At 32.9% G+C, this 24,462-nt stretch overlaps 14 protein-coding genes and 1 non-coding gene across 15 annotated transcripts; 11 read left to right on the top strand and 4 right to left on the bottom strand.

Moving 5' to 3' along the window:
• Positions 1 to 173: 173 nt before the first annotated feature.
• Positions 174 to 1,586, bottom strand: NAEGRDRAFT_65242 (uncharacterized protein; the record flags this gene model as incomplete). Its single annotated transcript, XM_002679429.1, has 4 exons — positions 174 to 461; positions 505 to 698; positions 741 to 1,184; positions 1,223 to 1,586. The coding sequence occupies 4 exons, from the start codon at positions 1,584 to 1,586 to the stop codon at positions 174 to 176; spliced, it is 1,290 nt and encodes a 429-aa protein (XP_002679475.1).
• Positions 1,587 to 2,140: 554 nt separating this feature from the next.
• On the top strand, positions 2,141 to 3,715 carry NAEGRDRAFT_47567 (uncharacterized protein; the record flags this gene model as incomplete). Its single annotated transcript, XM_002679542.1, has 1 exon — positions 2,141 to 3,715. One exon carries the CDS (start codon positions 2,141 to 2,143, stop codon positions 3,713 to 3,715), a length of 1,575 nt encoding a protein of 524 aa, XP_002679588.1.
• Positions 3,716 to 3,836: 121 nt separating this feature from the next.
• NAEGRDRAFT_35987 (rab small GTPase) lies at positions 3,837 to 4,891 on the top strand (the record flags this gene model as incomplete). Its single annotated transcript, XM_002679541.1, has 5 exons — positions 3,837 to 3,919; positions 4,067 to 4,115; positions 4,161 to 4,215; positions 4,262 to 4,293; positions 4,339 to 4,891. 5 exons carry the CDS (start codon positions 3,837 to 3,839, stop codon positions 4,810 to 4,812), a joined length of 693 nt encoding a protein of 230 aa, XP_002679587.1. The 3' UTR covers positions 4,813 to 4,891.
• A 146-nt stretch (positions 4,892 to 5,037) lies between these two features.
• NAEGRDRAFT_47566 (uncharacterized protein) lies at positions 5,038 to 7,238 on the top strand (the record flags this gene model as incomplete). Its single annotated transcript, XM_002679540.1, has 2 exons — positions 5,038 to 5,632; positions 5,806 to 7,238. 2 exons carry the CDS (start codon positions 5,038 to 5,040, stop codon positions 7,236 to 7,238), a joined length of 2,028 nt encoding a protein of 675 aa, XP_002679586.1.
• Positions 7,239 to 7,904: 666 nt separating this feature from the next.
• Positions 7,905 to 8,660, top strand: NAEGRDRAFT_65238 (uncharacterized protein; the record flags this gene model as incomplete). Its single annotated transcript, XM_002679539.1, has 1 exon — positions 7,905 to 8,660. The coding sequence occupies one exon, from the start codon at positions 7,905 to 7,907 to the stop codon at positions 8,658 to 8,660; it is 756 nt and encodes a 251-aa protein (XP_002679585.1).
• A 165-nt stretch (positions 8,661 to 8,825) lies between these two features.
• On the top strand, positions 8,826 to 10,055 carry NAEGRDRAFT_65237 (uncharacterized protein; the record flags this gene model as incomplete). Its single annotated transcript, XM_002679538.1, has 1 exon — positions 8,826 to 10,055. The coding sequence occupies one exon, from the start codon at positions 8,826 to 8,828 to the stop codon at positions 10,053 to 10,055; it is 1,230 nt and encodes a 409-aa protein (XP_002679584.1).
• A 290-nt stretch (positions 10,056 to 10,345) lies between these two features.
• Positions 10,346 to 11,025, top strand: NAEGRDRAFT_38480 (uncharacterized protein). Its single transcript, XM_002679537.1, has 2 exons — positions 10,346 to 10,358; positions 10,397 to 11,025. The coding sequence occupies exon 2, from the start codon at positions 10,404 to 10,406 to the stop codon at positions 10,986 to 10,988; it is 585 nt and encodes a 194-aa protein (XP_002679583.1). The 5' UTR covers positions 10,346 to 10,358; positions 10,397 to 10,403; the 3' UTR covers positions 10,989 to 11,025.
• Positions 11,026 to 11,267: 242 nt separating this feature from the next.
• On the top strand, positions 11,268 to 11,852 carry NAEGRDRAFT_79023 (ankyrin repeat domain-containing protein; the record flags this gene model as incomplete). The annotated part of the gene is made up of 1 exon (XM_002679536.1): positions 11,268 to 11,852. The coding sequence occupies one exon, from the start codon at positions 11,268 to 11,270 to the stop codon at positions 11,823 to 11,825; it is 558 nt and encodes a 185-aa protein (XP_002679582.1). The 3' UTR covers positions 11,826 to 11,852.
• A 36-nt stretch (positions 11,853 to 11,888) lies between these two features.
• On the bottom strand, positions 11,889 to 13,256 carry NAEGRDRAFT_47564 (uncharacterized protein; the record flags this gene model as incomplete). The annotated part of the gene is made up of 1 exon (XM_002679428.1): positions 11,889 to 13,256. One exon carries the CDS (start codon positions 13,254 to 13,256, stop codon positions 11,889 to 11,891), a length of 1,368 nt encoding a protein of 455 aa, XP_002679474.1.
• Positions 13,257 to 13,506: 250 nt separating this feature from the next.
• On the bottom strand, positions 13,507 to 14,343 carry NAEGRDRAFT_65233 (uncharacterized protein; the record flags this gene model as incomplete). The annotated part of the gene is made up of 1 exon (XM_002679427.1): positions 13,507 to 14,343. One exon carries the CDS (start codon positions 14,341 to 14,343, stop codon positions 13,507 to 13,509), a length of 837 nt encoding a protein of 278 aa, XP_002679473.1.
• A 14-nt stretch (positions 14,344 to 14,357) lies between these two features.
• On the bottom strand, positions 14,358 to 16,106 carry NAEGRDRAFT_79022 (uncharacterized protein). The gene has a single exon (XM_002679426.1). The coding sequence runs from the start codon at positions 16,022 to 16,024 to the stop codon at positions 14,531 to 14,533; it is 1,494 nt and encodes a 497-aa protein (XP_002679472.1). The 5' UTR covers positions 16,025 to 16,106; the 3' UTR covers positions 14,358 to 14,530.
• Positions 16,107 to 16,782: 676 nt separating this feature from the next.
• Positions 16,783 to 19,319, top strand: NAEGRDRAFT_47562 (uncharacterized protein; the record flags this gene model as incomplete). Its single annotated transcript, XM_002679535.1, has 2 exons — positions 16,783 to 17,623; positions 17,677 to 19,319. The coding sequence occupies 2 exons, from the start codon at positions 16,783 to 16,785 to the stop codon at positions 19,317 to 19,319; spliced, it is 2,484 nt and encodes an 827-aa protein (XP_002679581.1).
• Positions 19,320 to 19,556: 237 nt separating this feature from the next.
• NAEGRDRAFT_t199 lies at positions 19,557 to 19,630 on the top strand. Its single transcript has one exon. It is a non-coding gene; the product is annotated as a tRNA-Arg (tRNA).
• Positions 19,631 to 20,447: 817 nt separating this feature from the next.
• On the top strand, positions 20,448 to 21,776 carry NAEGRDRAFT_79021 (uncharacterized protein; the record flags this gene model as incomplete). Its single annotated transcript, XM_002679534.1, has 1 exon — positions 20,448 to 21,776. The coding sequence occupies one exon, from the start codon at positions 20,448 to 20,450 to the stop codon at positions 21,747 to 21,749; it is 1,302 nt and encodes a 433-aa protein (XP_002679580.1). The 3' UTR covers positions 21,750 to 21,776.
• Positions 21,777 to 23,176: 1,400 nt separating this feature from the next.
• Positions 23,177 to 24,460, top strand: NAEGRDRAFT_47560 (uncharacterized protein; the record flags this gene model as incomplete). The annotated part of the gene is made up of 1 exon (XM_002679533.1): positions 23,177 to 24,460. One exon carries the CDS (start codon positions 23,177 to 23,179, stop codon positions 24,458 to 24,460), a length of 1,284 nt encoding a protein of 427 aa, XP_002679579.1.
• Between the last annotated feature and the right edge of the window lie 2 nt (positions 24,461 to 24,462).

The following is a 24,462-nucleotide window of genomic DNA, read 5'->3' as shown; positions in this document are numbered from 1 at the left end:
CTGTAATATATTTACTAAATCGGGTATTTTTCAAATAGTTCTGAACCAAAGAATCAGTACTTGCTTATTTTCCATAGATTGAATTTCATCTGCCTACAATCATCCAAAATGTGCACAAATAATATATCATTTGAAAACTAGATATATCAACAAGTAGTAGGATGCTAAACTTATTAATTTTTTGCCTTTCTATTTGCAAAATTATTATTGATAATAGATGAGGTTTCTTCTGCATGCTCGCTGAAATCATCTTCTGTATGTTCAAAGTCCATGTGATAGGAATCATCATCGAGTGTAACAATATTATCATAAAATAACTTATTTCGTACAGCAAATCCCTCCTCTTCTGGAACATTTCTTCTACAAAATGAAAAAAGGTTAGCAAGAGCCATGACAATTGGCTTTGGAGGAAGGAAAAGTAGTAAAATTGTGTTTGCAAATAGCTCAATAAGGGCAAATACCTATTTAATGAGATTAGAGATTGTAACTCAATAAATAACTTACAATATAAAAGACATAGGCATGTTCAAAACTTTGGTACCACTCCCATTCAATAGTTGTTACAATATTAGTGATTGATAGGAAGAAGTAAGCTGTAGTACACACAATGGTAATAATGGCCACCTTTTGAATATTCCTTGAAGAAAGTTCAGAGTTGGATAGCTTACTTCTTCTATACAAATTAAAAACGAGTACTCCTATGGGAAATTAAGTAAATTGATCAAGTTATTATTACATACCAAAAACCACAAGTGTCAAACACACTCCCCATGATAACACTAATCTAATTACCAATCTTGAAACTTGATAGGCAACTGTTGAATATCCAAATCCTTTGTGATCCATAGCAACAATCAAGACAGCAAATGGTGTAACAAATAAGAAAGAAAATATTGAAAGAATCCAAAATGCAATATTGATAACCCTTCTCACTTTCAAAAAGTAGGTGGAATTTACAGATGTGGAAACTTCAGATTGAGAATTGGAGAAACTATAATTATCATCTTGAATCCTCTTCAATGTAAAGTACTGTTCAGCCCAATAGAGGCCCAAAATAAGATAAATTACAAAATTGAACGAGCTAGCATAAATATCTAAAATTTGAGACACCTTTGAAATTGTAGGACAAATCTCGGCATCTCTATTATGTCTAAAACAAATTTGATTGAAAATAAGGGATTGAGCTATTTGAATTAATTTCAAAGATCATTCCAAAACATACCTGTTCTAATAGTACAAGTACCCAAAATCATTGAAAAAAGCTTTCTTTGTAAACTAATTTGATTTTTAAATATTCCCTTCAAGCTAAAACACAGCCAGATCAAACTCACAATAGCTGCAATAGCAGTCATTGCTCCCTGAGGCGCTTGCTCCCAATTAATTCCTCCCTTCGTCTGATTATGTGTAACATTTCCATGATTAATTAAATTCATATCCGAAATTATAAATGAAACAATATCCTTCAATATAACATTTCCAATCGTTGATCCTCGTGAAGAATCATAACCTGTTGTGTAAGAGGAGCCAAATGATGAAAGATCATCCATGCTACTACCACCTCCGAAGGTATCTTGAATTGTGCTCATTTTTTTGTGCTTTTGATTTTCAAAGTGCTGACCACCAAAAAAATGCCCAACAATTGAAAAACCCATGCGCAAGCGGACCAGAACAGCTTGTTATCCAGTAAACAATATCAAAGGCTTTCGGAATGTTGTTGAGGATTGCTTATTTGTATCATGATGAGTGAAGATTGTGGTGATTGTGATTTTTTTGAGATCTTATTGGAACAGAGGAAGATACTGTAGAATTAATTTTATTAATAGAGTGATGAAAGATTTTTTCAAAGTGGATAAATTGAAAGAAATCTGAATTCATTCCCAAAAAGTCAAATTTGAAAAGACAACGAAAGCAAAATTGTAAAGTATTGAATCGAGTTGATGATCGAGTTCGTTTGATTTTGATATATTTCAAAAGATCTCATTGAGTGTCGAGTTCTGGATTTTGAATGTGACTGTTTGGAAACAGTAGCAAAAAAGGAAGGAAGAACAGTATGGAATTAAACCAAAAGACAGTTCGATGCCTAACTGATTTTCAGGTGGACATTCCATTCTGCTTTTGAACACAAAACAAAGAAAAAAGCATGAAGAGTTTTTGCTGTTTGCCATGGAGAAGGATTTTTCTCTTCCTCACCACCAAACAAATCTTTCGACTCAAATTGGTGAACATTTTCCTCAGTTCCCTGATTATTGAAGAATCGAGAGAGAATTTAATCCAACCAATATATGAAATTGGAGTTGCATGTAGGGATTTTGAGCAATTAATTCAAACAGTTTGTCAATACTTTGAAGTTGAGAATTTTAACGACCAATTTCATTTGATGAATTTAACATACAAGTTTTCCAATTACATGAGAGTTTATACCTCAGTGGAGAAGGAATTGATTGGTTTGAGGAAAGACTATACCGATGAGAATATTATTTGGGCCAACTCCAGAATGCCTTCATTCTCAAAGAGAGTTGGAAATGAATATAGACGAGTGACTGCTCGATTCTATCCAATTTTGCTGCTTAATCAAGACGATAGTTGTAAGAACTCATCCATGAAGAATGAACAGAGGATACTTTGTGATGAATCATTTTGGTTCCTTGATGGATTCATATTTCTAAATCCCTCACAACCCTATTCAGCAATTCAACACAATTTTGAAACAACCACTCCTAAAATGAATCAAAGATCTAATTCCCTTCCTACTATGAAGTTATGTCAGAACTCTAGAGACTTTACAGTTTCAGTTCTTCATGATTCGAATATTCTAACGAATATCCTTTCAGAAAGGTCCAGACATTCCAAAAACAATTTGCAGTACAAATACTATCTGTCAGAACAGCAAAGTATTTTAAATAAGGAATTTATGCCGAATGACAATAATAAGAGGAAAACACTGCAAAACATGGTTGCAGATCTGGTTCAAATTGAGGAAGATTTTGACGAGAAGGTAGCACGATATTTCGTTCCAAAAGGTGAATCATTCGAGATTTATCTCAAAAAGAGTGTTGGTTTCATTTTGGAGAGCTCTAATACAGTATTCAAGACTGTTCAAATCAATAGGAATGTGCTCCATGAAAGCTTCCATTCCAAACTGGTATCTAGTGGTTCATCTATGAGTGGTGTTGTGAGATTTATTGAAATGATTCTCTCCTCAAAGGATTATACCGATCTTACAGATAGAATTTCCAAGCAGTTCAATCAATTATTCTCCTTATACGACCTCCTCACAGGTAAGATTGAATACTTTACTAAACGAATTGGTTTGAGATATTTCACGAGAAGAGATCAAATGTTGATCATTAAGAAACTTTACACCATCCTATTCAACAATCCAATCTCTAATTGTATCATCTCTGGAAAGCAAATGCTCAAAACAAGCAAATTAGACAATTTAGTCTCAAAACTTCAAGGCAACAATACTTCCACCAACTCAATTCAAGACGAGCACAAATTGAATAATGTACAAAAACTCTACAAAGTCTGCAAGAAGGAACAACGAAAGGAAATCCAGCTAGAGCCAAAACTCGAATTCACAGCCAAATTTTGCAATGTTTCATTTGACGACTTTACAATGGACAGTTTGAGACACGTTACAATTTCAATAAGCTTGACTGGAGTCTTTGCACAAACCCAATGCATCACCAAAGTATTCTTCAAAAGACCTTAGACTTTCAACTCGCTCAACCCAATCATGACAATGCAAAAATCTTATTTTTATCTTTGAAGGGAATTGGAAGAAGCCACCTCATCAGGTTTATTAATAAAGGAAAATTAAATACTTTGAAAAAATGAACACATCACAATCCATTGCTATCATACCTGCTAATAAATATAAAATTGTGTTTTTGGGTGATCAGGCTGTAGGAAAAACGTAGGTAGATTATTGTTGATGAGTTGGTTTATTATTATTGATGATGAATTGGATTTTTATATTCGGAATGATAATGTACCGTTAATATTTATGTTGTTATTATTATTGGATGTGAATAATGCACTTGATGAATTGTGTAATAATTAGATCCATCATCACAAGATTTATGTATGATTCTTTTGACACTACCTATCATGTAAGTGTTTCCAAGATATTATTTGTTATAATTGTAAAAAAACAGAATACTATTGGAATTGATTTCCTCTCTAAAACAATGTATTTGGAAGATCGAACTGGTAAGTACAAAGGATGATGACAACAATAATATTAAATAATTAACAGTACGTCTTCAATTGTGGGACACTGCTGGTCAGGTATGTTTGTTTTTAAATCGGAAAAAGTTAATTTTCAAAATTTAGGAACGTTTCAGAAGTTTAATTCCAAGTTATATTAGAGATTCATCAGTTGCTATAATTGTTTATGATATAACGAGTAAACAAAGTTTTATGAATACAAATAAGTGGATTGAGGATGTTAGGACTGAACGAGGAGATGATGTTATTGTTGTTTTAGTTGGAAATAAGACTGACTTGGCAAGTGATAGTGATAAAAGACAGGTCAGTATTGAGGAAGGAGAATCAAAAGCAAAGGAATATGGAATTATGTTCCTCGAAACAAGTGCCAAAGCTGGTTACAATATCAAAACTCTCTTTACCAAAGTTGCAAATGCCTTACCAACAGCTGTTGACGCTTCTGCTACATCAAATCCAACTCCTTCCACACCAACTACTTCTGGTAATGATGTCTTTTTGGTTCCTCTTCGTCAAACTAAATTACCAGAGTCCACACAAGAATCCACTTCAGAACAACCAGCTTCCTATTGTCAATGTTAAGAAACTTGATTTGCCAACAATTTTGTTTTAAATTATCCACCTTAAATATTTTGTACTCCTATTAAACTTGCAATTCTTTAAAATTGACCTGGCGTCCCCAAACAATCAGATTTTGTAAAACTAGTCAATCACCTTTATTGGTACTTTGAACAATAAGAACAAGGAACCACCAAGAAGATGTTTCCTCCTCAACTAAACTAATCTGAAAATCGACATTCGAAAAAAATGTTTGTCCTGAAAAAGAGTAAAGACAAACCACCTATCAATACAACACCAACAGGAGCATCTTCACCATCAACAACAACACATCATACAAATAGTACTATTTCTGTCACATCATCTTCAAATAATGACAAGAGACTTTCTCTAACAAGTACTAATCTTGCACGATTGTTCCTTTCAAAACCATCCCCGAATGTAGTAAATCATGCCGAATCAGCAAAGAATACATCTTCATCTTCCTCTCATATTCCAAAGATAAATGTTGAATCTTCTTTGGAAACAAATTCTAATATCAATTCGTATAATCAAAAATCAAGTTTAATTGTAAATGCAAGTCCAACATCAAATTCAAGTTTCCTAAAAAGTAAGAGCAAACAAAAGCGAAGAAAACATAAAAAGAGAATTAAAAATTTGAGAAAAAAGTTTTACTATCCAGAAGATACAAGTCAATTAATCAGATATAGTGATATTGATTTTGGATATGGATCTGATTATGAATTTAGTTTTTCTGATCTACCTGATGAGATTATTGTTCAAATATTTCAATATATTCCAGTAGTTTATTTGGCAAAGAACTTTTCAGTTGTTTCTAAAAAGTGTAAGTATAAGAATCTTCGTGTTATTCGAAATGAAAAATAGTTGCATGTATGTGGATCAGAGGAGTTCACACAGTTCAAGTTCTTGGACCATTGAGAAAGATGAATGAAGATACCTTTGTAAAGTTTGTAAGAAAGTTTGCATTTTTGGAAGTGTTGGATTTGTGTAATTCAGGGAGTAGTGAAGATTTTCAAATCACAGATAAGGGTCTATTGCAATTGGCTCACAAGTACATTTATTCAAATGCTGATTATTTGGCAATGCCACCTGCCATTGATCCTATCAGTGGTAATTTTGATCTCAACTTTGATTATGAGCAACATTTAGATTCAATTGATGAATCAGCAAGTGTATACAGTAGTACAGCATTTGATACTCAATCATACAATGGAGAGGATGATGAAAATACTGAAGCCATTGGTGAAGAAGATGATGATGTAACCTCAACTGCATCAACTGATATTTCCAGTTTTACAAATACCAAGTTTAGCAAAGCTATTGCTCCAACACCATTCAATGTATTATATTATCAGAGAAACTTTGGATTCACTTCAAAGAGAAATCCAAACAGTAGAGAACCAAATTATGGTCTTCAAACATTGCACACTCTCAATGTTCAAGGATGCCATTACATTACTGACAATGGTGTCAAGTATTTGACATATATCAGCCAAAATTTAACCCATTTAAATCTTAGAGGTTGTACAAAAGTTAATGATTCTGCCATGTCTTACATTAGCCAATTTTCTCAATTGAATTATTTGGACATGACAGGATGTGTAAATGTAACAGATCTTGGTGTCAAGCACTTGTCTCAATCTGCATGTAAAACTAAATTGAAATATTTGGATTTGACATTCTGTCACCAAGTTACAGATGAAGGTGTAAGGTATTTATCAGAAATGACTGAATTGGAGGACTTGACTCTTCAATGTTGCAGACATATTACAGCAAAGGGATTGACTCAACTTGTGAATAGTTGCCAAAATATTAGAGTTCTTAATTTGACTGGTTGTCACTTGTTGGAAATTTCTGGAGTAAGATCTGGATCCCTTCCAAAATTAGAGAAGCTCAGTATGATGGGCTGTAAACTTACTTCAGACAATTGTTTAAGAGTAATATCTGATTGGACCTGCAATCTCAAAGAACTTGTCCTATCATTCTCTGATATGATTACAGATGGCGGTATTGAAAGAGTTATTATCAACTCTAAGAATTTATCTCATCTCAATCTAAAAAAGTGTTCCAACATTACTGACAAGTCATTAGAATGCATTTCTAAACATTTGAGCAACGTGGTTGAATATCTCAATTTGACAGGTGTGAGAGGATTCACCAATGGTGGATTGAAGTATTTGGAAAATTGTACCTCACTCAAAGAATTTGTCATTCAAAGATGTATCCATGTCAACAATGAAGGACTTGCACATTTAGCTTACTGTCCATCTCTAGAAATTCTTGACATTTCTGAAAATACTCTCATCACTGGTGATGAATTGTTGAAACTTTGCAAGAAGGGCAAATTGAAACAGTTAAAGATTGAAAAATGTAAAATTTCCAAAGAAATTATCAATACCCTTTCTCAAACAGTTGTCATTACTCAATAAAATAATATCAATTCTGCATCACTCTCCATCTCCAAATATTCACATTATTCCTGTTCCATTTCTTAATCTCCATTAAACCAAATCTCCAAATGCAACCTAATTCCATTCAAGAAAAAACTGTAGTGCATTGATATTTTATCATTGTAACCTTTGGACCAACGTCTTATCAGTAGCAACCATAAATGTCCTCACCTTACTTGTCTTTCATAACACTTTAAAAAACTCCTTCTAGATTTTTGGTGGGTACCATTTCGATAATGTAAAAAACCGCTGCTATCAATGCACAGATAAGAAGATTATGAGAGTGCAAAATTAGTTTGACGCGCTCAACTTGAAAAAAATCAAACAAATCAACAACGCGAAGTTTTCTTGCATTTTGCTTAAGATACTCCTCTCTCTGATTGTTTAACAAGCTAAATTAATTAGTATCATCATTTACTCTTCTCCGATACATACTATTGCTAGTATATTAATTCTACGATTAATATCACAACAACTTTTTAGTACAATCAATAACATTATACTATATGGTGAACCTTTCATCATTGATTCAACAAGAAAACCATTATACAGACCTTGCAATTATTCAATTAGAGGTGCAACTCTTATCTTTATCACACCGTGAAAATCAACCTTATTAATTATCAATCAACAAATTGAACCAAAATGAATACTCAAAATAATGTTACTCAAGTCATTAGAATTGATGGAATGGGATCTGACCCAAATGTTCTTCCATCAGAATTTGAAGTTCGTGTTTTAACAGAAGAATACGTCCAACAGACAGCCCTTGCTCTTGCCATGATTTTTGCTCAAGAAGAACCTTTGGCTATTGGCACTTCTACTACTCCAACAGCTTATTTCCCGTACGCAGTTGGATATGTTAAGAGATGTGCTCAAGGTGGCGTTTCACACATTGCTGTTGAAAAGAATTCAAACATGGTTGTTGCATTCCACTTGTGTAGTGATGACAATGATTGGGAAGAACCACATTCTTCAGATGAAGGTATTTTGCTTCATTTGAAATTGTTGGATGATTTACATGATCTCTATCACAATCAATTGAAGCGAACCAACAATACTCATGAATTGGAAAAGAAAACTTTAAAGATTTGTTCTGTTGGATCATATGGATTTGCCAGACAATCTGGACTTGTCAAGAAAATGTTCACTGCATCAATGGATTTGGCAAGAAAATTAAACTATGAACAAATTATGGTTGAATGTACTGGATTTGCCTCTCAAAGACTCTATGCCAAAGTAGGATTTGTGGAAGTTGCCAGACTTTACTATGATAACTATGAAGTTGTCGATTATATTCCAGGTGAAAACGGTGCCAAGATTGAAAGAATTAGAAAGCCTTTCAAAACAATTCCAGCCACTTGTGGAGATTGTTGTAATCTCATGAAAATGGTTTTATAAGAAAGCTTAATAAAAACATATTTTATCATAGTCTCGTTGTGTGATCCAGCAGTTTCCATTGTTTATTTAATTTAAAGATTACAAAATGTTGGTATGAACATTTTCTAAAAAAACATTTAGCCTTTTAACAACAAAAGATCAAAATAAAAACAAAATATTAAAAAAATGGTCAATCAAACTTCTTCTTCATCATCAGATAAAATTAGTGATGTGCCATCCCCGAGCAGTGGTGGAGTAAAAAAGATAAGAAAGGCTCGCGTACAAGCACAAAGAAAAACAGCCGAACAAAATTTACAAAAAGAAGAAACCGGAGGAGAATACAACATTTGGTATCATAAATATATTGGACAACAACATCAAAAGAAGGAAATTGAACCTGCAGAAAGTAGATGTAATATAAAAACAGATGCTGGATGGACTGTTGGATGTACATTGAAGGATTCGGTATTTTGTCTATTCTTTGCTCATGGAAGATGTGCTGAAGGAGCAGAATGTAAATATCTTCACAGAATACCAACAACATCTGATGCTAGTAGAATACCAATTACCAAAGACTGTTTCGGAAGACCTAAACATGCAACTGATCGTGATGACATGTCAGGTGTTGGTTCTTTCAATAGGGATTGTCGTACTTTATATGTGAGTGGATTTAAATATGTTTCAGGAGTTGATTATGAGGAAGTTTTACTGAGACATTTCAAAGAATGGGGAGAAGTTGAATATATTAGAGCATTTCCAGAAAAATGTTATGCTTTTGTAAAATACAAGAATAGATTGTGTGCTGAATTTGCAAAGGAAGCCATGCTAGGTCAATCATTGGATAATGATGATATTATTCATATTCGTTGGAGTGCTGATGATCCAAATCCATTGGCCACCAAACGTCACGAGCAGGAAATGAAAAACAAAATCAAGGAATCTTTGGAAGAGAAGAAAATTTCAACAACCTCACTTCCTTTCCACTATCCAGAAGGTTACACACCAGAAAATCCAATTATTCCAGAACATTTACAAATGAATTCCAAATTACAACAAGTTTCTGCTGGTGCTGCCACTAATATCAAAGGAACAAAATCTGTAGAACAACAATACTATCAACACTATTTACCTCAACAAGCTGATGAAAAGAAGAGTGAACAAACATATAGAGACAATCTAAGAAAACAAGGAGCATTGGCCAATGATGATAGAAAAAAGGTAGATTACTTTAATTATATTAAGGGATCGAATGAAAAGACCAATATTCATCAACAGGTCTCTGCCTCCCTAAGTTCTAAAGTTGCTGCATCCTATCCTAATACTGACTCTCAACTTTCTCAACTTTCCAAAGAGCAACAAGAACAATACCAAAAATTCTATCAACAATTTGCTCAACAATTAGGCCAAAAGAAATAAATAGTATTCGGTGAGTTGTATCATTATGAATGTTTATCTTGATGATGTGTTATAATCCTAGTACTAGGTAGATGAATCCAATAGCAAAATAATTTACTCCAATTTGCATGTTTTATTAGCTCGGGTAGGATTGTATTGTTCAAAACATCATGGTGTTGATGAAAGTAACAAATTGTCCCTGTTTTTTTAACACGCAAAAGAGAACAACAATATGGATTTGGAGGTAAAATTTTTCATTGTAAAATAACCAGAGAATGCTCAACCAAAAATTTTAAAAGTTTGTTGAAAAAAAAATCCTGAAAAAGTAGGTATCACTGTTACGCTTTTATTTATCATCAAAAGTTAAAGATGGGTATTGATAAGAAGTACTTGGCAAAGACTCACGAAAAGAAGTCCGTTAGAAAGAATTTGGTTTCTCCAAACGTCTACTTGTCCATCTTGGTCAAGCTCTACAAGCTCTTGGCCAGAAGAACTGGTGCTGAATTCAACAAGAAGGTTTTGGCCAGAATGTTGCACACTAGAAGAGAACAAAGACCAGTCACTCTCGCCAGATTGACCAAGCTCGTTGGTGAAAAGAAGGAAGTTGCTGTCGTTGTTGGTACCATCACCAATGATGCTCGTTTGTTGGATGCTCCAAAGGGTTTGAAGGTCTGTGCTTTGCACGTTACTGAAACTGCCAGAAAGAGAATTGTTGAAAACGGTGGTCAAGTCTTGACTTTCGATCAATTGGCCCAAATCTCACCAGACGGTAAGGGTTGCGTTCTCTTGAGAGGTAACAAGAATACTGAAGCCAAGAAGCACTTCGGTTTGGCTCCAGGTCAAGCTGGTTCTCACGCCAAGCCATACAAGCACGGTAGCACTAAGAGAGAAGGTAGATACGGTGAATTGGGCAGAGGTAGAAGAGCTTCTAGACAATACAAGAAGAGAGCTTAAATTTCTCAAACATAAAATACAACTAAAATTTCTAAAATTACAATCACGTTCTTTTTAATATTAATATTATTACATATTTAAAAAATGTCTCATATTGTTGCTTATCAATTCGAGAATGAATCATCAGAACAGGTTAATATTCAAGAAATAATTTCACCAACAATCAGACTTGGAGAGGATGAAATTATTTTGCAAATGTTATTTTCTATGTGTATGATGAGTGGAGGTGTTCAGGATTCCAATTCCGATAACAAATTTACAATTCATCTTCAAAAATTAATGCTCATTAATCCAAGACTGGTCAATAAGCAAGATTATTTGGGAAAAACTCTCTTGATGCATGCTATTATTAATGAAAATTTCTCATATGTAACTCGATTAATGTCTATTGGAGGAATTGACTATTCACTCAAAACATTTGAAACTCAACAATCAGCTCTAATGTTTGCCACTGAACGGGGTTTTTCCTCAATCATGTTCAAAATATTATCAGATTACAGTGTCAATGATTGTGATGTAGAGGGAAAAACAATTTTAATGTACAGTGTTGATTACTTTTCATTGGTTCTTGCAATTTTGAAAAAGGACTCACTCAACATTAATGCAAAGGATAAGAAAGGTCGAAATGTTCTAATGTATGCAATGGAGAGATTGAGTAAACAGAAGAATCCTTTCGATCAAAAGAGTGGACTCAGACAAAGTATTAATGCTCTCATAGATACTCACTCAATTGATTTGAAAGCTAAGGATAATAGAGGAAGGACTATTTTGGATTATGCTAAGGAAACTAAAGATAAGGAAATAATTCAAAAGATTATTGGTGGTCAGAATTTGTAAATATAATAATAACTATGTGTACATAATGTAATTATCTAACTTCTGAAAAAAATTTATTAATTGTTAATAAACTATTAAATTAGTTTGAGAAACTGTGTTGATAATTTTGACTTGAGGTTGACCACTTCCATCAATAACCAACTTGAAAACTTTCCAGTAACGAGCACTTGTATCATATCCACTTGTTGGAATTTGAATTTGATTAACAAATCCTGCACTATTGTAAATCTTTACAAGGGCTTGAGATTTCACATAACTTGCTTCATTACTATAATTATAAACAAAATAGTTGAATTCAGAATTGGCTGCATTGGAACTTGGTGAAAGAGTTAGAGTTTCTGGACCAAATCCATTTCTAACATCGTGATCCAAAGTGGCATTTCCTTGAGGAGTGAAACATTGCTTATTAGAAAAGTAAGTATGACATCCATTTGGCATCATCATGTGAAGATCCAAATCACGAGGTGAGCTAGCCCAACTCAAGATGGCTCTCCATTGACCTGATGGAATTACTGGACTCAAGAACAAATCAGCAATTGTTCCTGCGTTAATGTTACCAGAAAGTGATGAAATATTTTGCTTGATTGGAAGATAACCTGCATTAGTGAAACCTTCAGTACTCAAAATAATATTTGAACCTGCCAAGGCCTTGTCAAATGTGAAAAGACCATTCTTATCTGAGGCAGTTTTGAAATATTGATTTCCATAACTCAAAGAAACTTGAATATTTGGAATAACTTGTCCATTCAAAGCATTCTTTGTGTATCCACTGACAGAATAATAGGTTGGTGGTTTTGGAACTGGACAACCAGCATTCTTCCAAATTGAGAAAAGTGAATCAGGTTGTGGACCTACTTGAACATTTTCAAAATCCATTTGAACATTCATTGGAATAGGATAGGTAGGATCAGTAGAAAGTGTAAATCTAACCACATAATAAGTATCCTTTCCATTATCTTCATTAGAATCTGATGAAACATAAAAATCCATAATATATGGACTCAAATGGAGGTTCCAATGTTGACAATTTTTAGAATTGACATTTTCAAATCCAACAAATGTGGCAAATGGTGGAATAATGAATGGATAAATAGGATCTGTCAATTTTTTCACTTGACATGGACCATTTGGTAACATGATATCATATTGAACCATTTCATTGTAAAAAGCAATGGATGCTTGAGATTGTCCAAACATTGAAACATCAGTTCTCATTCTTGAATTGTCATAATCAAAATAGAAAGGACCAGTGACTTGTCCAATGAATGGTACTGTAGTAGTTACTGTTGCATTGAATGCAGATGGAAGTTGTGGAGGACGTGTTGGAATTGGATCTGTAACAGTTGTTGCCATCTTGTTCTTTACTTGATGAATGACATTGACGAGCTTTGCATGCATTGTCATAGTATGACCCTGAACCATAGAGGTCATTGCAAGAGCCGCCACTAGACAGAATACTACTAATTGACGAGAAAAGTATTGTTGGGACATTTTTTTTGATGGATTCGTTGACTTGATGTTTTAACAAAGGTTGTTAAAAACTCTTGTTTACTGGGTTACCCCATGATTATTAAAGATTTTCTCTGCGATCTATCGAGTGTTACCATTAATTTGTCTTCTCCATTGGAATAACATTTTTTATGGACTGGAACAGAAGATGATAACTGAAAAGTGCTTTGTTTTACTTGGTGTGAATGGTAATATCACATAAATTTTTGGAATGACTAAAAGTTTTCTTTGAAAATAAATCCTCTCCATAGACACGAAATACATGTAAAAATTGCTTGAACTTGTGATTGGAATCAACTGAATTCCCTTCCAGTAAAATGAATGATTTGGTTTGTGATTTTGGAAGAGTAAACTCGCAGCAGTAAATGGTATCATGATAATTACCACCAATGACAGTTTCATTACCAGTTGAGTTTTGAATCTCTAACGACTGCTTGGCTGGTCTAAAATTACTATATGTTGCCATTAATTTAAGACAATACCTTCTTTCTAGCTCTTCCTTTTCTATTAACCTCAAGTTGGATTGTTTCAATTTGGAGGAAATATACAGAGTGGCAAAATCCTTAAACGTCACTTCTTCTATCAATACATTTGAAACTGGTACTCTCTTTGAAAATATATTACAATCAACAATTTTGTCATATGTACAATAGTTCTCTAGATGATATCCACTATTCGAATATCTCACATGATCTAATAAACATTGGAATCTATCTTTCTGTTTATCTTGTTGTGTGAGGGATAATTTCTTACTCAAAGCTCTACACAAATCCCTCACAGACGAAACAGTATCACTCCTCGAATCTGATTGTACACAATTTAGACTTTTGTCATCCACTTGTTGAGTATTCTCATTCAACGATGTGACTATCTTACAAACTGGCTCGGAAGGTGTCGATTTCAATGAGGTTGAGGCTGTCTCCATAGCCGCCAAATCTCTCACTTGCCTCGTTGCTTGTATCACTACCCCCGAAGATAACGACGACAATCTTGTGTTATTATGATTCATTATGAAAAACGGTTAAAGAAGGGTTTCTTTGTTTTTTTTTTAATTGTGATTTTGTTTGAGCATGAATTTGTAGTGAGAGATAAATACAGTTGAGGATATTGGTTGTGTTGTAGAAATTTTTGGCGGGAATTTTTTAGCTGCTCATACAATATTCGAAATTAATTGGTATTTTAGTTAGTTCACAGTTTTAAAGAGCCAGTGGTCTTTCTTTATCTTGTTCAGTCATTACGAGATCATCGACATTTCCACCAACTTCTTCGAGAGAATCTTGAGCATAATCTTCGAGTTTTTTGAGTGAAACTGCATTGGAAATTAGGAATTCACTTCTTTGGCCAAGGAAATCTTCATTGACAACTTTGAGAATGGCTTGACCTAATTGTGAAAGAGATTGGTTGGAGACACCTTGGATCCATATACAATAATTATCAACATAAATCTTGTTGAGTAAATACTTGTCCAAAGTGTGAGCTAAAATATCCTTAATTTCTAAAAGAGCTCTCAATACATATTCCTTTCCTAGAATGAGTAAATCGACAACATCTTTGATACATTGGAGGGCCAAATCAAAGTTTCTGTATAATGCAAAGCAACATGAACGACTGATGAAAATTTGTAAAGTATCTTTCAGATTGGTCAATTCTTCCAACCAGGATAATTGTGAACTCATCTTGCAAATAGTCCAAGAGCTTTCAACGTTATTTTCTCCCATAAAACTTCTATAATTGTAAGCAAATGTGCAGAGCAAATCAACTAGACCACAATAGACAGATAACTCGTTTGAAATTAAATATTCCTTCTTTGGTAATTCAGAGAGCATCTTTTGCTCCTTCTCTGTCCATTGAACTGGTTGTGGATTAACTGTCCAAGCTGGTTTATAATCAAAAATCATCTTGATATCTCTATCCTTATTCATCATATCGAGAAGATAATGTTCAGGATCAAATGCATCAACTTCTTCCATTTCTCTAATCTTTCTTCTTTCCTCTTGTGGTAAAACTTCTGGATAAGGTGTATCAATAATTTCTTTAATATATTCCTCTGAGAATTTTGTGAAAATATCAGTAAATTGCTTATTGAATCCATAATAAACTTTGGCAATACCTAATTCTTCCTTCATCACTTCAGACGCACTCTTATCACCTGGTAATTGTTGTTCCCATTCAGAAACACCACTGTCATCATACATTCCACCACCTTCTTCATCATCCATTTCATTATTTTCATCATCATTATTACTTTCGACAACTTCAATCAGTGGAGCTTTCTTCTCATCACGTGCAGTTGGTTCAGCAATGATATTATTACTTGTCAAATTATTAAATAATGAAGTAGTTCCTTGTGTTTCTCTATTCGATCCTAATAACCATGTAATCATATTAAGATTTTCAAAATATTCTCCTCTATTCTTTTTAGGTAAATGAACAATTAACTTTTCATTATCGGGATCATACTTTGAAAAATCATTACTTCCTTCATCTTGTAATGCTTGTGCAAAATGTAATCTTAAAAAGTATGGTTTAACATAAAATCTAAACAATGATTTAGTATGAGCATAATCTTCATCTTCAATAGAATTATTATCAATACTATATTCCATTTCCGTCATCTTTACATGAGGAATGTAAATAGTCACTATCACAAATTCATCATTTTGAATGCATTCAAATTTTGGTGTAATCATTTTCTTCCGATGATAATGTGATGATGATGGAAACGATTATTATCAAAATGGTTTATCAACAGTTTTCGGAGTTGAAATTGTTTTAATTTTTTTGAATTGTTTTTGAATTTTTCAACAAGAATTTTGAACGAAACATTAAAAGTGAACCAATTCAAATTACATTACAAATTTAATTTACAATATTATTGAATATATGCTTGACAATTTTAATATCATTGTAAACATTCAATAAATTTCTCAGTTCCATGTTCATGATCGAGAAGTAGCTTTTCTTCTCAACAAGTTCATCAATTATTCATAATAAATAGTTCTTTTTTGTGATTTTTCAGATGTGGTGATTTAAACAGTGGTACTAGAATATTCGAGTTGATGAAGTAAAAATACTAATAATAGGTATTCTTGTGGTAAAACTGATAAGTTGGCAATCTTGCCTCTTGTGATCTTCCAGTTCTACCTTTCTAACAAATGGATTATCCGTCTGTTCCATAAAACTCCAAGTAACACACTTCATGATGGAAAAGTACTCACCAAGAGAAACCACTCTGAAAATCAACAATAATCATCCTAAGTTGTTGAATTTTTTCCGAGTCAAAAAAAAAATATCCACCTCCTGTCTCCCTCGAAAGCTTTTACTATTGCCCAAAACCGCAATTAATCAACAAAAGTTGAGGCAAACCTCTGTCGGTATTAGTTGCACCATCTATTTGCATAATGATACTAGTAATACAAAGAATTATTCAACCTCAACCAGATTAAAGATGCAAAATCAAATTCATCCAACAAAAAACAAAAACAATCATTATAGAACGAAGCATGTTTTTGCCGTCACAAATTCTTGCAAAAATTATTCTACTACCACTTTTCTTTCCGAGAATATTTATTCTGAACCAGTAACGTTGGTTACTACTGAAAACAAACAAATATTGGATACTACAAAATTTAAACAATGGACAAAAGAACAAGTTTGCTCCTTGTTGTGCACTGATGAAAGAAAAGGTGGAGCTGGTTTGATTGTTGAAAAGGTAAAGCAATTGTATGATGTTGGGTTTGATGGTATTGCTCTTAGTAATATTGTTACTTATATCCAAGATAAGGACAAGCATTATGCTATTACACAAGTAAGAAACAACAACGATTACAAAAGCATTTCCCAAACCACTTTAGAGGCCGTTGTTAATTGGGTATACCAACTACTCACAACAAGACTCTTTCATTTGTGGCAAACTGAGAAAATCAGTCAAGCAATTAGCGAAAGTTTAGAATATTTAACTAAAAACGAAAGTTCCTACTTGTTATCCCTAAAACTAAGTGGCATTCAAATATCTGACAACAATGAGAAAGTGATTGAAAGATGGAAACAACAGTACATAATTACTTGTGACAATGTTGATTTTTCAAATCGTAGTTTATTGGCAAGTTTTATTGCAAAACATGGAGCCAGGCTAAATGCTTATAGATTAGTTCGATCAATTATCGACATGCCATTCAAATATAATGATGAACTTGTCAAGGGAATTTCTGAAACGTTTCATAAATTAGAAACCGAAACAGACAAACAAAATATTTTTATTCCTTACCTTGCCTACGCTTCTGGAACAGGTATGTAGTGTTATACTTTAGCATAATCATTTTATTATTTTATTATATTTTAGGAAAATCAAGGACATTACAAGAAATTTTCAAATTAACCACCCAAGAAAAAAATTACAAAGATAATTCATTGGAAATAAGAATTTCCTTTGGTAATGGTATGAGTTTAGGAGCTGGTGATGATTTAAAAATGGGATTTTTATATAGAATATTGTTTTCATATTTAAATTTCCCAAGTTTTGATACAAACACCATTACATCTATTGCATCTGAATTAGCCAAGATCAATCCTACCTTTGAGGAGTTAATATTGACAATAGTACAGCACTGGAAGGAAGTTAACAACAAACCAAAAGATTCACCTGTTGCTGTTTATTTGGCTATTGATGAATATACCAAAGTTAAGGAGTTTCCACACATGAATTTTTCAGAAATTATCACTATGATATGTAATTTTGTAATACTCAACAACCAAAAACCATCTTCTGTTAAACTTTTTCCATTATTTGCTGGATTAGATATGGCTTTCTTTGAAAGGAGAGTTTTTGAATCAGGTTTCCATAGTAATTATTTTACTCCTTACCAATTTTCTGATGATGACGAATTAGAAATTGTTTGCAGAAATGTTCCTTCTTTAAAATATGCAGCACCGTTATGGAAAGCTCTTACTTTTATTAACAAGCATCCTAGAATGATTGAATGGTTTTTGGATAATTTGAAGGACACAAAATTAACATTGAACGTTGAAGATAGAATACAAAATGCCTACAACATTGCCAAGAACAATTTTTCTAGTTATGGTGTGAACTTTGTTTTTGAAAATGAAATAGCTAAATTAATTTTGGCCCACACTTTAACAGAAACACCTGTTAATTCTGAAATTATAGATACAATTGATACAAGGAAATTAAGACAATTAGAAGATAATGGATATATAAGAATTGCTAATGGATTGATAACAATGTCTCTTCCAATGATCTTGAGTTGTTTAAATATTATCATATTTGATGATCCTAAGATTAAGACGTCCTTTGAAAAATTATTTAAATCACTTGAAAAAGCAGCATTTAAAAAAAAAACCACCTGTTCCAGAGATTTTAAAATCTTCAATGCACATTTTGAAATTGTAAAAAATTATTGCTTTATTATTTTAGGAGTATCTCAAATGCATATCAAGGATAGATTTAAGGGAATTATGTTTCAAAAAGAAATGGGGTATAGGATTATTAATTTAAACACATTTCCAAACAAAGTTGTTACTATTTTAACAGATGTAACTAGATCAAAATATGAGATTCCTCAGAACACTTTGGTTCAAAATAATTTTACCTCTTCATTTTTTCATAGATTTGCTGATTGCAATATTGATAATAACAATTGGACTATCTTATGGCAAGACAAGAGTTTCACATCAGATTCAAACAGTTTAACAATGACTGCTGTTAAGAAAATTTATCAAAATCATTTCAATGAACCAAAACTTGAACTGATAGGTGGAACCCCAAATACTTCTCTTGCTATAATTATTACAAACAAACCTCTTAGTGCAAATCTTAAGGATGGTAAATACAAGTTCCCCCCAAATTTTGGCATCCTTGGTCTGAGTGGTTGTGAGCAATATTATGGGAAATTTATTTACAGGAGTTATTTATTGAATATTTCTGAGCTTGCATTTCTCCAAAAGAAACAATCATTGATAAACTAATAAGTAAAAGCTCATGTTTTTAAATCCACAAAATAATAAAATAATAAATTAAGACAAATGGATTATATACTTAAGCCATATAAGCAACCTCAATTCCGAGTTTTTAAACAATACTGGTTAAAGAGAGGTTCTGTTTAGTTTCGGTATTTCATTATATAGTACCATCAATCACCGGTACAGCTTGTCATAAAGTTTATATTATACACTATCTAAAGCTGATTTTTACAATGAATGTAAGCCGTCATAGCTCAGTTGGATAGAGCACAGGACTTCTAATCCTGGGGTCGTGGGTTCGAGCCCCATTGTCGGTAATATCTTTTTTGCTTTCAATCTTCATGTTTTAGAGGTTGGTTGAAAAATTATTTTCAATACTTGTATGACAAGAAGAATGTAACTGGTCATAGTTTGTGGAAATTTCACGCAAGTTTGTCCAAACTTAATGCAACAAATTACAGTCTTTCACTTAGTTGTCCAACTATTCAGTTCTTTCCATTTTATTAAACAATTAGAGAAGAAGTGTTGACAGCACCGCAGGTGCTGAAGATCTTCCCTTGCACTCTGTGATTGGTGTACTCTCTCAATATCCAGAAGATGGCCAAGACAGATGCTTGTACGGGTTGTATAGTTAAAATCAAAGTGCTTGATATGCAGGCTTGTTAAAATTGCAAAATAGTCAATCTGCCATAATGAATCCAAACAACTGGAAAAAGCAAGAAAAGAGAGGAATTTCATTTATTTTCATTCTTATTATGGAGTCAACAATCAAACAAAGCAATAATGAAATCAAACGAAAAACAAGATTTAATTACCAAATTGAAATCTGAATTAACTGAAAAAAAAATAATGAGAAACAACTCAAATCAGATGTTGAAAAGTTACATAGAGACATAAATCAAGTAAAATTAGAATTAGGACAAAGCTCCAAGATACTTATCTTCTAATTAGAAATGGAGAATAAAACACTGAGAAAAGAAAAGCAAGAAAGTGAAAAGAAAGTGAAAATTTGTGTGGTTACATTTTTCAATTTTCAAGAAATTCATGGAAAATCGACTCGGTAAAAAGTGAGTACTTAATTAATCCGGTTGTAACTTGATTTTCTGCGCCAAAACTGATAACACCACAAAAAAAATGTCCAAACGATCTGTCAATAACAGCACACTGGTTGGTAGTACTGAAAATCCAAACAAAAAGATGAAAGAATCAACAAGACAACTCCTCCAAGATATTCCACCAGAAGTATTGGTTGGTGAATTGTTCATATTTAATGAGGGATGTGAATTGATAAAGATGAGACGTGTATGCAAGGGATGGAAGTCTATGATTGATAATCAAGTAAATTGGAAGGATGTTGTCAAGAATAGATTGAACTTTCTGCCAATTGATGTACCAGAATGTTTATTGGAAACTTTTCCAAGTGAAAACGCATTCTGGAAAGAATATTTCATCTGTAAAATTGCCTATGGAAAGTATTCGACAGTTCACGAATGCAGACAAAAAGGACATGTCAATATTTTAAAGGCATTTAGTGAAAATGCTAAGGATTATCAAAACTTGACCTTTTCTGTCGAGTCAATTACTCAAGGGTATTGTGAAAAGTTACATCCAAAGTTTAAGATAATTAAAAATGATATAGATGAGGAGTATGAAGAAGAAGAAGAAGAAACCGAAGAAGAAAAGGAAGTTGTAACACCTGAATCACTTTATTGGAAAGTTCCATTAGAATCAGTAACTTCTGGATACTCTATTGGAAATGGAGACGATTTAATTGCAGTTGGAGAATCAAAAATTGGTGGATGGCCTGATTTACCAAAAAACTATCAATGGCCAACACTTTTTGATAAGAAATGGATGTTTGGTTGTCAAATCAACATCAAACACTTGTCTTATTATGATAGAACTGGATCACTTCTTCCTAAAGATAATGGAATGCTCTATTTCTTTTGTGATCCTAATGGAGGAGGTAATGGGTCCTATTGTGCACCAAAGAGATCTAGTTCACAACCAGTTCTTTACATAACAGAAAATCAAATTAAAGAAATGGGTGGATTGGAGAGACAAGAAGGAAATCGTACCTATTGCAATGCTGCCAAAATGAAATTCCATTCAGTTCCTCACCAACCTAGAATGACTGAAAGAGGAAAAGTTCCAAATACTTTGAAAATTGAAGAATTTTCAACACCATTCGATGACAAGTTTACCTTTTTTAGCTTGTTTAGTTCTATGGATTTTGATTCTGATATAGAAATAATAGATGAGGATGTAAATGATGATCCAGTTGACTATTCATCTCAATCAAATTTACTTGTCATTTATTCTGGAGAGCAAGAATTAAGATCTGGAGATCAATATTTATGGGAATGGGGAATTCCAAAGCAATTGATTGGAAAACATGAATTTTTTGGATGTGCCGTTACAAGTGGTGATCCTTAATAAACACTTGACCTGATTTTCCATATTAAAAAATTTATTTCCAATAAAAATAAAAATATAAAATTATGGGAAACCTAAACAAAGCAAGAGTTTCAATAGACTTCCGGAAAAGTCAAAAAGAAATAAAAAGGCGCCTTTTTAAAAAAGTGGTTTGAAAAATGTTTGAGCAATTTTTGAAATTTGTTTGAGCATAATTCAAGAAATGTTTAAACCTTTCCTGCACATTTATTGAAGCTTTCTTTTTCCTGATGTCAACCTTTTCTTTACTGCATTTGCTGAAGTTGAAAGGTTCCCTAATCTTGCTGATTCTATTGTTGATGGAACGGAAGATGTTGAGGAAGTGGAAGAAAATCTTAATGAAACACCATATTCTGAATTAAGCATGAAACAGGAACAAGAAAAAAGTGTGAAACAAGAAAAAATCCAGAAGAGGAAGAGATCTGATTTGAACATCACTCCACCCAGAAAGAGAAAAAACCTGAACCTTATCAAAAAGAAAACAATCATCATGCCAAGAAAAGTTGAGGAGCCCAAAAGACCAGAGCTTTCGAAAGATTTCGTGATTGATGTAAAAAAATCCATCAAAACTACAGTGACCCGAGATGGTGACATTCAAAAACCTTGGATCTCTTAAGGAATTGGTGGATTTTTTGGAAAAGGATATAGTTAAGAAAGAGAGTGTTCAGAAGTTTGAAGGCCCTTGGGGTTTTTTCAGCAAATACTTGAACGTTTTGAGAATTTGGTTGAGAAGTAATTAATCATTCTTGAGGAATTGTTTGAAAACAGTTTGAAAGTTGCTCAAGATTTTCTTGAACAAACTTTGGATGTGTTTCAAGTAGTTTTTAGGTAAAAAAGGCACCTTTTAGGCACCTTTTAGGCGCCTTTTTGCAAATTAGCGTGAAAGTACCTTAAAAAAGTCGACTTTTAGCAAAACTTTTTCCGGAAGTCTAATATGAACCAAAGAAAAATTAAATATTATTATAAGGGACGTCTTCCCCCTACTGATTGAATCAAAAACTGTAGTTCAACAAAATTTCTCAGTTCCATGTTCATGATTGGTCCACAACAAGTTCATTATTCATAATTAAAAAATTGAACAAACAACATCCACCCTAATATCATCATTGATCAACAATGGAATCAAAATTTCTTGGATGTTTATTAGGCATGGCCACTGGTGATGCTTACGGAACAACATTTGAATTTATTCCTAGACATGGAATTAAAGATTCCGATTTAAAGTATGTGTGTACCTTTGTAATATTCTGAACATTAAATTTGTTCATTCATGACGATCAAATTCTTCCAATCAAATAATATTTAAATCATCAAATATTAAATATATTTAATTGTAATAAAAAAGGGATGATTTGGTGGGAGAAGGAAAATTCAGATTAATGAAAGGCATGTTTACTGATGATACAACCATGTCTCTTATTCAGGGCGAAAGTTTATTGGGAACATTCAAGGAAATACTTTCGAATGGAAATGAATTGATTGTTAATTATCCGTGGGATAATGCTAAGGATAATGCAATGTGGGTGAATGATATGATACCTCATAGTGCAATTGATGGCAGAGATATGCAAGACAAATTCTTGAATTGGTATAATAATGGACATTTGTCAGCTAGTGGACATTGTTTTGATATTGGAAAGACAACTATAGTTCACTTGTTGAAAAATGAAAAGAATAAGGCTGCTTTTTGCAGTGCTTCTGAATGGACTGATAATGCTTCTGGAAATGGTGCCTTAATGAGATTGGCAACTATTCCATTGTACTTTTATGGTATATATTTGAATTGGAAGAAGAGATTTTCAAATATTGAATTATCTGAACTATTTGTTGAAGAAAGATTACTTCACAGAGTAATTACTGAGAGTGGTGTTTCATCCTTGACTACACATCCTTCACCAATTGCAATTGATACTAATAGATATTATGCTGCTTTGTTGATTGGCTGTTTACAAAATGCATCAAAGGAAGAATTGTTATCGTCCACTCCATTTGTACCAAAAGGATTGCCTTCTAATTATTGGGAAATGTATCCATTGAGAGCTGAAGTTCTTGATGTCATTACCAACTTTAAATCAAAGAATGAAGATGAAATTTCCAACTCGGGATATTCTGCAAAAGCTTTAGAGAGTGCATTGTGGAATTTTTACCACACTTCTTCGTTTGGTGAAGGAATTAAAAAGGTAACTCGTTTGGGAGATGATTCTGATACAGTTGCAGCTATTGCTGGTCAATTGATGGGATGTTATTATGGAGTTGAAGGAATTCCTCATAATTGGATTGAACAATTAACCTTGAAGGAATTGATAATTGCAATTGGAAAAGAATTATTGAATGGACCAATTAATAATCAACAAGTATCTGTAACATATAAGAATGTCCTTTGTTTGTACTATAATTTGGAAAATAGTTATTATGATATTCACAGAAGATCAAATCCATGTCCAAAGCAATTTAAAACTATGGATGATTTCGATCAAGCTGTTGCTCAACTCGTGGAGAATTTCCAACAAAATCAAGTCAGCATTTTAAACGATATTACTGAGGAGAGTGATAGAAATCAAGTTATTGAGATTTCCAATAAGATATTGGAAGACTTCAAGAAGAGATGTCAAGATTATGCCAGACCTTCACTAAAGGATCGTCTTGAAAGATTTTCACAACCTTCCAGACCAGCATTTCTCTTAAAAAAGTAAAT

The sequence above is a fragment of the Naegleria gruberi genome (genome assembly GCF_000004985.1).
Source record: "Naegleria gruberi genomic scaffold NAEGRscaffold_13, whole genome shotgun sequence".
NCBI lineage: Eukaryota > Heterolobosea > Eutetramitea > Acrasida > Naegleriidae > Naegleria > Naegleria gruberi.
Note: the sequence above shows the minus strand (reverse complement) of the source record. Positions and strands in the feature narration are given on the sequence as shown.